Below are 15798 nucleotides of genomic sequence, written 5' to 3'. Positions count from 1 at the left end.
GGATTTTAATTGACCCCTGAAGTTCTTAATGGCTGTGCAGAGCAGGAAGGTGATGTTTAGAACTCATCTGTTTGGCTTGATTAACCAAGGAAAACAATGCTGCTGTACCTGATAATGGCGTCTAATTACAAACCCGCTGGAGAGAATAATTAAACCCTAATCTATGTTTGTGTTAGGCTCAAACAGGAAACGTGTGATTTTCAACTCTCTCGCACTCTCGCGCCGTCTCTCCCTGTTTAAAGCTGATAACTAGATGTTTCAGCGGAGTTGTACAATTATTAAAGAGTAGACGTTGTTAGGCTAGGCAATGACTCCCCCACTGAATCTAATACGATTTCATCAAACGCTTTGTGTTCACAATGAGTTTGCCGTCACAATGCATCGTGTTCTTTTTATTTTTTCTTTACCCCAAAAGTAATCCGTGTCTTGTAGCTGGGTTTCTTGGGTCAAATGAGACTGGGAATGTCAAGATCTAAGAAGTCCTTTGCTGTCTACTTTATTTTAAGATGTCAGGCAGCAGCCTTTCGAGTGGGCTGTAAGGCACAGGGGTCATTTTTGTTTTCCTTTTTGCAACAGGAGCAGACTCTTTGAACAAAAACACAAAAGAAAGTTGCTGTTTTTTTAATGCCTGTTCTCAGCCTGCACGATTTTCAATCATTATCAGATTAAGTGTAGACAGACGTGCCAGTCAAAGCAGACTAAAAACATGAATAATTAAGACTAAACAGGCTTTCTAGCAATAAACTCAAGCTTTAAACTGTGTTAAGCTCACATTGTGACTATATGCAGCTCAGAATGTGCTGGATTATTTGAGTGTGTGTGCGTACTGGACTACCGAAGGGATTATCCTTCATCTGTCTCCTTCACTAAAGACCATATGTTTTGTACATGAAGCCCCTAGTTCCAGTGAGCAGCACACACATGCACGCTGACAGAGCAGACCACACACTACTAAGGCTGACATAGTTATGAACATGTGTGCTTGTCTTATTGGCTCATATGCCCTTTGGATTTATGTATTACAGATTATACTATATGCTAACATACCGGCTGTATACTAAGCTTGAAACCACACACACACAGATACATACACACGTAAATTTACAGCATGCCTTTCCTGTAATTAAAGAGTAATTACCATTCTCAGGCCAACCATGCAAACACATTATTAGCCGGGCTTCTAGATTTACTGTATCTCCTTATATTAGCCTGGTCATCAGAATAGATTTTACGTAACATGTACTTTATGTGCAACTTGTTGGTGTAAAAACTACTTTAAATTCTCAGTTTGGCGTAGTCCCAGCTGCCAGCCATTAATTTTGATCTAATTACTCTATCGGCCTGTATTTCTGAAGCTTTATTGATCTGTTTGTAGAGGTTAGTCTGCAGCTGCAAAACTAATAGGCTGCTACGATGAATCAAGGCAAATAGAATACGAGCACAATAGGACCTAACTTGAGGAGTAAATAGACTGAGTGACAATATTGGCGGAACCGTTATTCTAATAAAAATGTTCAAAACCAGTTCAGGAAAGTGTGCAGAGCATCTTCACAGATTATTGATTCAATAACCTGTTAAAAGAAAAAAAGAACAACACAGGCTAATACAAGCAGCACCACTGCACATAATTGTGTGTCTGAAGTGAGCCATGCGTGCTGCGGTGTTTTCATATCTGAGACGTTAAGCCGCTCTCACCATCAGGCCGGCAGCAGCTCGGGACGTGGCCGTGCTGATCGACAGTTAGCCGTGGTGTTGCATGCTAAACTGGTAATCATTCAATTAAATGGAAATCAATGGCAGCAATGTGGGTGATGCGTCTCAGTATTGCCCTGTCACTCAGAGGTGCACACATGCACACAGGCACACACACACACATGCAGGTTTGTATGGCTATATTTGTGAGGACACTCATTGACATAATGCATTAGCTAGACATTTACCCTAACCCTAACCATCTCAGCTAAGTGCATAACTTTTACCCAAATTCAAACCATAACCTAACTGTAATGTTTACTCTAAAGCCGTGTCTTAACCCACAAGCAGCCTTGTAAAGGACCGGCGAAACTGTCCTTACATTGCACAAATGTCCTCACTCCGATGGTATAAAACTCAAGCTAAGAAAAATAGCTGTACGAGAACACGCACACACGCACACACACACACATACGTGTTTGTATGACTATCTTTGTGAGGACATCAATTTAAATAATGCATTAGCTAGCCCCTAACCCTAACCTTCTCAACTAAGTGCCTAATCCTAACCCTTACCCCAAACCTAACCATATCCTAATTGTAACCTTTACTCTAAAACCGAGTTTTAGTCCTCAAACGGCCTCGTAAAGAAGTGAGGACAAGCCAAATCTCCTCACTTTGCAGAATCATCCTCACTCCGATGCATGTGGGTTTCTTTCTTTCATCTCGTTGTTTTCTCTATAAAAACACAACAACTCTAAAATCATCTGGAAATGTTTCTATCCTTTTCTTTCCGGCTTGCCGTTATATTAGCTTCCACTGTTCACAGTGAACGGTTTACTGTCTTATGAACAACTGAACCATTATAAATACATGAGGAAATACTGATCGTTTTGTAGCATCCTGTGACCCAACAAGCCACAGAATAATTTACGTCCTGCTTGTATATATAATGGCTTAATTTGAGCTCCTCTATGAATGCATCACATCAGCCAAAAAGTCACAAACATCCATCTCCCCTGTCACGCAGCAAATTAACATGGAAATTGGTGTGTTGCATTTTGAAACGAGGGCTTTGAACGACACCGTCCCCTTTCTTTTCATCCTTCGCTTTTCTGTCTATCTCCTCTCCTCTCGGGCCGCCGGCCCCTCTACCTCCAGGCCTGGTGGGCGTTCCTGCCCTGACACCAGCCTAATGAATGAGTGAGGTGATTTATAGCAGAGGGAGAGAGAAAAGAAGGCAGAGATGGGAGGATAGAGGGAAGTCTAGGGGGGCATGAAGAGGGTAAGGGGGTGTTGGGTCACTCCGTAGAAGGTCAGTAACGTAAATCTTTTCCGATCTTATCTGCTGTCCTTTCCCCCGGTTTGTTTTTTCCATTCCACAGGCGCACTGATAGCAGAGCTCATGAAGGCTAACAACCTGCTAACATAGTACACAACCCTGGAAGGACACACAAGGGTACGTAGTTTCAGTGCCAAGGCAGTGACTTGAAACTGGGGGGAAAAAATTGCATTATATGATTTGAGTTGCTTGAGCAAAATGGAATAGAAATAAAAGGTCTGGTTTAGTGGAGCATCTAATTGCTTTGCATTTCTATCTGATCATTTTAAGGGTGGCCCAAACTAAACGTAGTCTTTGACCTATTGAGATTAGTGCTGCATCAGTCCCAAACGGTCCCATTCACTGTGTCTGATAAGCCATTTTTAATCCTTTGAGAAAATAAATTGTGATTTAAAAAAAACAAACAAAAAACAAAACATCCAATTTGTGTTTTGGCCTAAAATCAACATGAACAGATAAGCTATTCAGCAGATAAATTGAACATTTGTCAGGCGTCCCTGAAAAACTTCTTGTGTGTCCTTTGAGTTGCATTTACTCTCATTCCTCCAACTAGAAGCAAACATTTAGAGCAATTGATCAATATTGTCCTACATTCAGAATCCCATTTAGCCAAAAGGCATGTCATCAGCCAGTAGATAAAAGATACTTGTTTTGCTGATACAAATGTTAATGTTGCTGCTGTAGCTAGATGAGGTGGAGCTCAACTACTTCCTGTACGAAGTGGTAGATTAGTTCAGCTGTTTGCAACCAAGGCTTAATGTTTGAGACTGAATCTGACATGATTTACTAAAGAAAGCAGAAAAAAAGAAGCAGCGGTTCTGCCACACTAGTCCAAGTTCATATTTTCACCATTACATTTTCAGAATTTCTAATCTACTTAATCCATTACTGTCCATTTTATAAGTGTATCACGTGTTTTGATGTAAAATCTGAAATGTAAGTATTTGAAACTACTTTACCGACAAGGTAATTTCCCATATGTGGGATTAATAAACATGTCTTATGTCTTAAACATGTCTTATGTCTTACTGGAACATTGGATGGATCTTTAGAAATTACTGTCAGACTGGACCAAACCCTGCTGCTATTTCCTCTCAAACAATCAAATGTATCCTCCCACGATAAACATCCCCTCATCTAGTCGCGTGGTTTAATCCAGAGCGTCATTTGTTCCTGAAACCTAACCACGTCGCTCACCCTAACACTAACTGAACAGAGGCTCCAAGGGTGCTGATTCATGAAGCACCCCACGGGTTGTATCAGAGGGATAAAGCATGGACTTGTTGACTGCATGTGTAGAATCAGTTTATAAAACACTCTAGAATTGGACTTAGATGGACTTTATTGATCCACAGGCGGAATTGCTTGGTCACAGTAGCTAAGTTGCACATAAGAAAAAGGAAGAAAAACACTAGTGAAGACAGAAAACAGGTGTAGTAGATAAAAATAAAATAAATACAACTATATACAAAAAAATACAAGATAATTGTCCTAGCTTATCCATTTATTTATCAATTTTTATGGTCTGAGCAGAAGCTCTCTCTGCATATTTTTTAATTAAATCCAATGTATTTTTAGTGACAGCATGAAATAAAGCCACCTCAACAACTTCACCCCTGGGAGGTTTGTATTTTTTTCACACTAAAACAATAATATACTGTAACTGTGTGTGGGTTATTGTGTCAGTGTGTCTGAAAGCGTGTCTTAAATTCTTTATGTTTGCTGTCTGTTGCAGTCTCTATAGGTGGACTACAACAAAGCTGTGCTGCAGCATCTTATCGTGCCCCTTTCGGCTGCGCGGATGCAGGTGAGTGCAGTCTGAGCCTATTTTGTGCAGGCTAAGATACTGCAAGCATCTGTAGAGCACCGGAGGGTAATGCATGCCTTGTCTCAGGTGGACAGCAGGAGGGAGTGTGTGTTGCACCCAGAGCAGAGGGCTCTGCCAATTTCACGCTCCCCGGCACGTACAACACTCACCCAGGTGCAATGCGCTGAGAAGATGGACGAAGGATGAGGCATTAGGAGAATGAGAAGTAAACAGAACTTCAACAAAAAAAAAAAAAAAAGGCACCTTTTGTTCATTCACATACAGCAGAGTCTGGCTCCAAAGTGTGGCGTGGGAGTTGAAGACTACAAGAAGTTTAGTTGTCAGATGTGTTGAATCAGACTTGCACAAGTCTTTCACCTTGTGGATCACCTACTGTATGTCAAGAAGAATATCAGACCTGGATGTAGTGCTGCATGGATTTAGGGAAATCCTATAAGAATTGCTGCGAAATACAAGAGAACGGAGAGAAAAAAAATAAAAAAATCCCAAAACATTATAGTTTTATGCTTTTAGCTTTTCACACTCCTCCGAGGCCCGTTCAAAAATTCAAACCTTATTTCACATGTCTCTGCAACATCCATCCCTTTTTCGTGGCCCCTGGACACGTCCGCGCAGTAGACTTTCCTGTTTGCTGCTCGTGTCTTTATGTGATTATGTGCTCTGAATTTGAAATCAGATAATGAACACTACAATTAAAGTGTCAGGTCTCAGGATTAATCAGTATAGAAAAAGAAAAAAATGGGGATTTAACTGTTTAAACACATGATATAAAAGGTTTAGGCGTCTAAAGGTGATTAGACAAATGCACCAGAAGTTAGAACAAAAGTAACACATTTGAACTTCATTTGCAGTCAAACACAAACATCAGCAGATGCTTCCCTGGTGATGGTCTCCTTGACCGTCACTGCAGACACGTTCAGCTCTTCTTCTTTGCCTTCAGTCTGGTGGACTTCAGAGATCTCAACCGATTGAGTTAAGGATGTTCCACTGCTACACCTTTAAATGCCATTGGATTGCTTTGGCTGCATGTTTAGGATCATGTAGACTGCAAGTTTTCCTGAATGATGTAATGTTCTCCAGCGTGTTTTGCTGCGTTTGTCTGCTGTGAAATTATCAAGAGTCGGTGTGTCAGTCCCGCTGACAGCCAGACAAGCCGTGACGTAAATGTGGGACTGTTTTAACAGATGAGGTGGTACGCTGTCGCTCATGAGCTCCATGCCGTCGCAATTTCTCCACAATTTCCTGGTTTGATTATGCAGATGGAGGTTCATTTAATGTGTAATCAGGCTTATAGAAATCTGACTTCCAGTTTCTGCAGCTCATAATGTCTTCACCTGATCCTCGACAAGGGGACATGCTCACCTACATAGTGGATAAATGTCTTGAGTTGCTATGCGACCGTTGTTTCCATCCTATGGATATATTATATGGATATACAGTCCTGCTCACCATTATTGGCACCCCTTCATTTTTTGCATAACCTCTACAATATCTTCAGAAATAAATGGAAATGTACCAAATTTATATCATCAGGATCTCCTAATTGGAGGTCCAAAGTAATTTAACAAAGAACATTGCTTTTTCAACTTACATATTGTTATTTCAAAGAAATAGAAAAAACAGCATGTGCAGCAATAATGGCACCCCTCTTTAATATTTGGTTGCACACCCTTTGGCAGTCATGACAGCCTCCAAATGTTTCTTGTAGCCATCTATAAGCTTCTTGCACTTCTCAGCTGGTATTTTCTCCTACTCTTTCTTTGCAAATTGTTCAAGCTCTTGAACGTTTGCAGGTTTCTTTTCCCCAATGGCAGATTTCAGCTCATACCAAAGATTTTCAATCGGATTGAGATCAGGACTCATTGCTGGCCATTTTAAAACCTTTCCTCTTCCTCTTCAACCATTCCTGCGTGCTTTTGGATGTGTGCTTTGGGTCTTTGTCTTGCTGGAGGACCCATGATCTTCGACTCAAACCAAGTTTTCTTACACTGGGTAGGACATTTCGCTCTAAAATCTCTTGATAATTCTGATTTCATGAGTCCTGTGATACGGTCAAGGCCTCCAGTACCAGATGCAGCAAAGCAGCCCCACAGCATTATGGATCCTCCACCATGCTTAACTGTTGGTAGGGTGTTCTTTTCCTTGTAGGCTTCATTGCGCCGTCCGTAAACAAACTGTTGGTGTGCATTGCCAAAAAGCTCTATTTTTGTTTCATCTGTCCACAGAACATTTTCCCAGAAGGATTGTGGTTTGTCCAGGTACTCTTTGGCAAAGATTAGTCGTTCCTTTTTATGTCTTTTCCTCAGCAATGGTGTCTTCCTTGGCCTTCCCCCATGAAACCCTGTTTGGTTTAGTGTGCGGTGTTTGGTACTTGTTGAAACCATGACCCCAGACTGTTCCAGGTTGGCCTTCAGGTCTGTGGATGTTTGACGTGGTGTTTTTTCCACCATTCGCACAAACCTTCGAAGACTTCTCTCATCAATTTTTCTCTTCCCCCCCACGTCCAGGGAGGTTCTTGACAGTTCCATGCTTGGCAAACTTCTTAATAACATTACGCACTTTTGAAACAGGGATACCAAGGTCTTTGGAGATGGCCTTATACCCTTTGGAGGTATTGTGTTTGCTAATTATTGCACTTCTGATGTCCTCAGACAGCTCCTTTGTCTTCACCATTGTGACAAAGGAACAGGGGATAACAGATGGCTTTTTAAAACACGGAAGTCATCATTCATTGGCTAATTCATGTCACATGGGCACAGACAATTTATCACAGGTGATTCTCATTTGTGATTTACCACAGGTGAGTCACAATGTGTTTCCATACTGATTTACAGCAAAGGGTGCCAATACCAGTGACACAGCAAGCTTTAAGTTTTTCTATTTTTTCCTCCCATTGTTTATTGTTTTAAATTGTTGTTTATCATTTGCTCTTTTGTATCAAACACGAGTTCTCTATAGAAAAGAAATGTTTCACATGATTAATTTTTGTTCAGACGATATTCCACATTATGTACTTAAACTTCATGGGTGCCAATAATGGTGAGCAGGACTGTATATGTATGTATGTATTTGTATTTATGAATTTGTCATATTGTCCATTGTTGTTAATTTGTATTTTGCCTTTGATATTGATAGGCTCACATAAAAAAAGCAGCTTAAAAGCATTTTTTCATAGAATGAGGACTGGGTATTTATTCCCTTATTGCAAAGGGAATTTACACCTATCAGGCATAACATTATGACCAGCTTCCTAATATTGTGTAGGTCTCTCTTGTGCCTCCAAAACAGTTGTGATTCATCAGAGAATGGACATGGGCCTTCTGAGGGTGTCCTGTGGTGTCTGGAAACAAGGATGTTGTTAGTGGGGTCCTTTGGGTCCTATGGGTTGAGAGGAGGGGCCTCTGTGGATCATCCCACAGATACTTGATCAGTTTGGGATCTAGTGAATTTGGAGGCCAGGTCAACACCTTGTGCTGTTCTTCATGTTTTTTTGAGTTGTTCCTAAACTGTTTTTTGTGTGTGTGTGCCTGTGTCAGGCTGCATCCTGCTGGGGATGGCTGCTGCCATCAAGGAGTGTCATTGCTATGGGGTGGGGGTGCCTGGTCTGGTCTAGGTGTGTGGTACATGTCTATGTAACATCCACATGAATGCCAGGTCCAAAGGTTTCCCAGCAGAACACTGTATTGTCACAAGATGGTCAGAAATTATTATGATTTAAATTACAAAGCACTGTTGACGGTCACATGTTGTGGGCGGTGGTTAGCACTGATGCCACACAGCAAGAAGGTTCTGGGTTTGAATCCAGGCCTGGGGCCTTTCTGATGTTTGCAAGTCTTTAAGTTTAGAGTTTCTAAAAACCACTTAAAATCACTTGATCAGACTGTTGACATACTGGAGAGCTGTGCCAAGTTTATATAATTTCATAATGGACGGATCAAACTGAGTATCATTTGGATAATGGAGCTGTTTGGCCTCACGATTGCGGGACTGTTATTGACTTCAAGAAAAGGAATAACAAGCACTTCTGAATGTAAAAATACTGCAACTCATAGCCCACAATGGACTGCGCTGCCCTCTCGGTTTCTGTTGAGCCTCCAGAAATCTGCAAGAAATCTTTCAATGCCCTGAGCTCACCCAAGAAACAAACACAAAAAATGTATTCTTTTGCATGTTCTCTTACGGTTTTTCAGTGTAATCAGTGTAAGTGCTCATCGTCTGGGTTTTCGAAAGGCCTGCTAGTGGATTTCATCATTTTCATCAGTGTAACGTAGCGTCCCAGATAAAAGAAAACAGAAAGGCATGGTAAAAAAAGACCCAAAAAACTGATCATACACAGCACAGAGGCGGTGCAATTCACTGTAAAACTGGAAATCGGCTTCAAAAGAAAGCGTGCAGGCGCAGATCAGCAAATGTATTTTATTGTACATTTACAAAACAACAAGAGTACAAAAAATTCAGTCCACAGACATTTTTTTTTTCCGTTCGTTTTAGAGGGAGTATATGCAAACTTTATCTCACAACTGCAGCAAAGAGTCTCTCAGACGGACAAGGGGAGGGCAGCCGGAGGGGGAGGGGTTACAATCAAACTTTCATAAAGCCTGTATGTCTGCTGGCACACTGGAACACATTGCTGCAGAGGAACCGGAGGAAACATAGAAAAGTATGACATTCTTAGCGGACTACGCGGGTGCAGGGATCCCGGTGGGGAAGCGCTCGGGGGAGGGAGGCGGGGGGGGGGCAGAGGCGTCCTTCCGGGGGAGCGAGAACCCGCTCGTTTTGGCTTTTTTCCGACCTCCCCTCTCGACCAGCAAACACACTTTGTGCTTCGTATTTTCTGTTGTTTTGCCATCACAACAAGAGTGCAACAGTAGTTAATGCTTTTCCAAAAAGTATACATTTTGACAAAAAAAAAAAAAGTTGGCACATTCAAGAAGACATGTTTGTATGTTTTACAACAGACTGTTTTTTTTGTTGTTTTTTTTTTTAAACGTGTGATTTTTTTTCTTTTACTTTTTTATCCTCATAAATACAATATACGTCTCTTTCCCTGTATCCAGAGGCCACAAAAGAACAGCACAGACACAGGTATTTACAAATCATGGGAGAGGTTTGAACTGGGTAGTTCTTAAATAATGATAGTAATACCGAAAAACAGGATGGATGTAAAAGTCCATTGTTCTTTCTTTCACAGCAATGCCATGGCAATGAGTCCCTACAGCCCTCGACTCCTCCTCCTCCTCCTCCTCTTCCTCCTGTTAAGCTCATTTTATCACGTTGGGAAGATGACGATGGTCCACTGGCAGAATTACCGCTGTCCTTATCTCATTTCCTGAAAAGAGACAAACATCACATTAGCGCAGATTCATGCTAATGAAATAAAATCTTCTCATGTACTCAGTTCCATGCACCGCCGTGCTCCCCAGACACAGGACTAAAACCTCTGACCCTAAAGCTGGCGACTTAAACTTGAGATTTTTGCTAAATTAAAGCAAAATGAAAACTCTCAAAGAGACACTCCGAACCAATGAACTGGACTCATATAGACGCACACAGACTGGCCGTGGTTTAGAGTCACACTTGCTCAATTTAATTCACATCATGAAGATTGAGTCAATTTTATCTTGACTGCTATGCTGTCGGTGGCAAGAACCTCAGCCCATTTCCTCTCAATCTGGGTCCCATTTCCTAGTAATGACCAGAATTGCACGTTTTTATACGGCGGCGAGTGGGGCCTGTTAAATGCTTCTTGACATTTCCACTGCGTTCCACCGTGAGGACGCCGAGCCGCTTTCAAGCAAAGGACTCTGCTGTTTGATGATTTAATGTGACCATCCTCTGCAAATTTGAAATACTTTGCGAAATATTTAGCTTTTATGCATCTTACATTTTTGATTTTTTTTATGTTGTCATTTTATTCTGTCTTTATTTCACTTGCAACTGTGGCTTTACGGGAGCAACCGCAGCAATTTCCTCGAAAGGATAAATAAAATTGACTCATCCAGCTCCGCTCCCACAGCGAACGCTATGGGAAATCATTCATGCCATTCTCAATCCAGCTGTGCAACGACTCACCTTCCTGTAACAGATAACTCCATCTTACTCATGTCAGTGCTGCTCCATCCATATTACTGCACCCTATTTATTCTTCCTACGTATATAGTGTATATTTACTTCTTTCTCTATTTTATGTCGTCATGGTTTCTGTTTATTGTATTTTGTTAAGTTCTTGGTTTTTCTGTTCGTGTTTTTCCAGATAATTTGCAACATCTCGCCGTTTGTCCTCCTCCTCGTCAAAAAGAACAAAGTCTGCTGGGTCCATTCGTGGTCGTGTCATTCTGTCACGTTGGGTTGCGGGGATGGGAGGTTCGGACCCAAATGTAGGACTCAGAGGCAGGAGTGGGCGAAAAAGATATTTAATAAAAAAAATTAAAAAAAAGACCAAAGCTAACAAAACCAAAAGCACTGCCGAGGTGGCAGGAAAGCCAAAAACCAAAACTATGAAAAACTAGAATAAGACATGAAACTTCTATGGCATGGATAGACGTGAAAAAACTATGGCATGAGACACGGACATGGTAGACAAACAGTATGACGCGACAAGGAACAAAGGGGAAGGCAGGGCTATATATACACACATGAGGAACAGAGGGGTGACGAGACACAGGTGAAACAAATCAACAAGACAAGGTGAAACCAATGATCTAATCAAAAGGAAAAAAGACATGGAGTAACACACAACAGGAAACAGAACAGAAAAACTAAACACTAACCATGACTTTGAAAAACCAAGAACGTAACAACATACAATAAACAGAAACCATGACAGAAAACATGACATATGTACATTTGTACGTATGCAAATCTTGTACATTTTTGCTTATTTTATTTATTTAATTGAACTATCTTACACCTATTTTTCTTTTTACTAGTGGTTTTCAAGAGTGTTTTATTTTATTTTTTATTATTATTATTTTTTTTTTATGTGCAATTTTCCTTGTGGATCAATAAAGTCCAAGTCTAAAGTATTCAGAAACACATGAATTGCAAATTGAGTCAATGTTGTAAATAAGACAAAAAAACTGTGTTATACTTGGAGGATTTAGTCCCCGGCCTCGGAGCAGATGCAACAGGCCCAAGAACCGCCCCCCTCCCCCGTCCTAGACTGACCGCCTGGGTCAAAGGCCAGAAGATAAGCAGCCAGGAACACCACATGAGGAAGAGGTAACCTAATCCAGGCTTCCTGAAGAAACACTCCGAACTTTATTGCTAAGGAGGTTCACGCTTTCATGTGCCCCGGGAAGGTGTGAAAAGGCCGTCAAGGGTCAGTTAGGGGCAAGCAGGGGGGAGCTGAGGTGTTCTTTACCGCTCTGCAGGGGGGTGACCCGGGGTAGCATGAGATGAGTGAAAAGAGCAATTGTGTTACGTTACGCGTCACTTTTACAAGTTGCTTTGCTACATTCCCATGTCAGATGTGTGTTGAGGACTGACCCGTGACACGGCCATCCTTTCTCTGTCTCCTCACACAGCCGGCTTTATGGTGATGCCTCAGGTTACAGGATTAAACTTAACAACTACGGCACTAAAAGAAAACATCAAAGCTACACCACCGTAACCACTTCTTATAAATCTACGCCTATATAAGTGCCTGTTCAGACCGTGCATTAAGATCTAGCTGTGTTTTTTTATGAATGAATCAGGCAGGAGCACCCCTGCTGGGTATAGGCCGTCTTTAGTGCGACTCAGGACGCATTGCATTCACACTATCAACGGAATGTGGATCGGATCGGATCGCCCAGATGGGATCTTAATGCGCCGTCTGAACAGGCCCTGAGTTGGCCGCCAGAAATTCATTATGACAAATCAAATGAATTAGTCACTTTAAGGATAAATTCTAAAAACACTGTTTTCGGTTCAGATTCCGACTTAAAATGAGCTTCCCTTCCTTGAGATTTGGCTCCTGCAGCCTGCAGCCTGCCAACATAATGTCAAACACCGTAAGTGTTGTTCCACGAGCATGAAACGCCCGCAGAGCTCTCCATTCAGCTGGCGCAGCTTGCTCGCCATAAAAGACAGTGACTCGTCGGGAGCAAGCCTGCAGGTGGTGCATTTAAAGGAGCGCTCCCACAGTGAAGTGTGCTCTCAAAAGTGCACTCCAGAGAGAGCAGTGGGCGTGTGCGCCTAACGCTGTTACTTACTGTAAAGCCTTCTGAGTAGATGATAATGGTAGATCTGTGTATATAAGAGAATGGTGTATGTGTGTGTGTGTGTGTGTGTGTGTGTGTGTTGTGTGGATGTAGAAACTCTCACTATCGTCATGCGCCCGCACGTATGAGATTGTGTTCTAAGTAATGTCATGTAGATAAGAGTGAACCTCTCCGTGGCGGGAATGGGCTTCCTTCCCATGCCCATGAATATCTTTGCATCAATTATTAAAAATCATTTGAGGGGAAAAGAGAAAGTTTATTTTATTTTACGCTCAAAGCCTCAGTGATAAACCCTTTAGCAGAGCTGAGTTATACCTCGTTGTGTTTCCTGGCTGAGTTGAGGCCCCGGGAGCCCGTAGAACCTCTGGACGAGGAGCTTCCTGTGGTCGAGCAGTTACTCGATATCTGACCCCTGGAGAGGTATCCGGCCTTACTCATGTACGGCATCATCTCCTCGTCTGCAGATGGGTGAAATGAAGAGAGAAGGGAGGATTAACAGTGAAAAGGCAGCGCAGTGTCTTGATGAAAACCAAGGTTCATGTCGTTGTTGGACCTACACCCCCTTGCTGATTTATGCAGCCATTTTTTAAATTTAGCAATGCATCTGGTTTTGTCTCTCAGCTTGGTCTTCGGGTATACATTTCTGATTTCTTCAAGACCAAGTGAGTGACAAAAAATTAAATAGGTGGAAAGTTAAAATAGTCAGGTAAGTAAAAAGGCGGCTAAAAAACGGATAAATGGTTGCTAAGTGATAGAATTGCTGAATTGGGATGAATGATTTTAAACAGCTTCTGCAACTAGTACTTCTGTACTACACTTACAAAAGCTATTAAATATTGATAAAACAACCATTTCATCCATTATTTGTTAAATAATGAATTCATGAATGAATAATGAAATAATCTGAAATGAATATGTAATGGACGGGGTCGACGAAAGTGGACTCACTGAGGTAGATGATCCATGTTTTTACCTTGTGAGTGTTTCTGTGTGTTTGTGTCACATGGCAAAATGTCATCTAGGTAGACACCTACTGTAGCAGGAGCTAATGATCTCCTAATTAGTATGGGAAGTCGGTATCAGGGCCCATTATGGGCATTTTTTTTAAAAGATCGGATCGGTACCGGCGCTTCAGCCAAGCCTGATCTTTTGTAGTTATTTATTTGAGGTCTGCTATAAACCAAAACAACGTCCCTTGTAGCGCAAAAACATCTTCATCTTCTGTTTTAACGGCAGTTGGCTAGCATCAAGGCAAAAAAAATGATGGCGTTGGATGATCAGCCAATTTCTGGAGTAGAGAACACGCATATTTATTGTTTATTGGAGCTTTTAGAGCCAAGGTACGAGCTACTCTCTCCTTCCTCGGTACATTAGTTTGGACAGTGCTTCTCTAGACAGTTCTAGAGTAGCGTCGCATGGTGCGTACGTGATCAAGGGGAATAGAAACTTATATAAGAAAAGCCTTTATGAATCTCCAGGGGAGGAAATTTTGTTTATTTAAGATCGGATCGGGACTCGGAACGGGCGATACTGAATACTAAAAGATCGGTATCAGATCGGGGGCAAAACAACTTGATCGGGACATCGCAGGAGTTTAATTTACTGTCTCTCTGTCGTCTTGCATCACACGCAAGATGTAAAATACTGGATTTTCAAGCGTGGAGCTGATGCAGAGAAGAAGGCTGAGTGCAAATGTGGGTGTGGGCAGAGGATGAATTGCAGTTGCAGCTGCTGAGATCAATATCAATTCTAGAGCTGGGTATGGTCATTAGGTGTGACTGCCCTCTGGGACGACTATTTTAATTTTCTCTTTAAAACCTGTGGTTTTCTGCTTCAGAAGACAGTATGCAACCTGTGTTCTCAGTTATGGTCAACAGTTTCATGTTGTCCAAGTCACTGGAGGAGAAAATACTGCAATGCAGAAGTAGGAAATGATTCAAGAATAGAGATGGATACAACAATATGCTTTAGATTTTTCTCTATTTAGAGAATTAGCACATTTAATTTCCAATCTGTGCAAGGAATAAATATTTCACAACGCATGCACTCTGTGTCCTAAATTTGATTCTTCTAATATTAAAGACTGAAATGCCACACTCAGAAAAGCAGTGTCTCACTGTCGCCGTGTCTTTGTCCCGAGCCTTTCCTCTGGTGACTGTTGCTGCTGTACTCGCTCCTCTCCAGGGAGGACGGAGTGCTGTTTGCCACGCCGTTGGCCTCCGCGCACCCCTGGGGGCCCTGCAGCCTTCCCTCGTCCGGTGGCGGCTCCGGAGGTGGGGGCAGGTCTGGAGAAAAACCATGCACCAAGAATGTTTGGAATGTAAGGAAGAGAAGTTTTCCTTGTGCTTTCAGAGGATGCTTTAGCGTTGCGTTTGTATTAAAGACTAGTTTTATTTCACCATGAAAAAAAGAGCTTCTTTTTGTTTGTCCTGTTTTTGCTCCACATAATTAAGAGAACATACTTCCAGCTGTTTTCCTCCAGCAAATGAGCAAACCTAAATTACCGCCAACCTGCTGTTTGTCAAAATGAGTATTCTGGTGTGCAAGTCACATGCAGCCGCGTGTGGCTAGTTTCAAGATTATGGATTTACATTTCCGTGCTTATCGGGTAAACATACGGCATGTGCTGGAAATAAAAAGTCTGTAAACTAAGATTATGACATAAACCCATAATCAGGAAGGTTAGCTTCACAACAAATGGTGTTGGGTGTTTGTGCGCTGACAAAGAACAA

General features: G+C 41.8%; 1 protein-coding gene across 1 annotated transcript in view; it reads right to left on the bottom strand.

Annotated features, from left to right (window-relative positions):
- Positions 1–9264: 9264 nt before the first annotated feature.
- The window catches only part of robo3 (roundabout, axon guidance receptor, homolog 3), a gene marked incomplete at its 5' end in the record, with an annotated part of 150698 nt that continues 144164 nt past the window's right edge, over positions 9265–15798 (bottom strand). The window contains 3 exons of the mRNA XM_084564084.1: positions 9265–10191; positions 13382–13524; positions 15184–15351. Coding sequence (XP_084420210.1) covers positions 10180–10191; positions 13382–13524; positions 15184–15351 — 323 coding nt within the window. The 3' untranslated portion in view covers positions 9265–10179. The remainder of the gene's footprint in view (positions 10192–13381; positions 13525–15183; positions 15352–15798) is intronic.

This window comes from Chelon labrosus (genome assembly GCF_963514085.1).
Source record: "Chelon labrosus genome assembly, chromosome: 17".
NCBI lineage: Eukaryota > Metazoa > Chordata > Actinopteri > Mugiliformes > Mugilidae > Chelon > Chelon labrosus.
The sequence above is the reverse complement of the archived record's forward strand: the minus strand, read 5'-3'. Positions and strand labels throughout refer to the sequence as shown.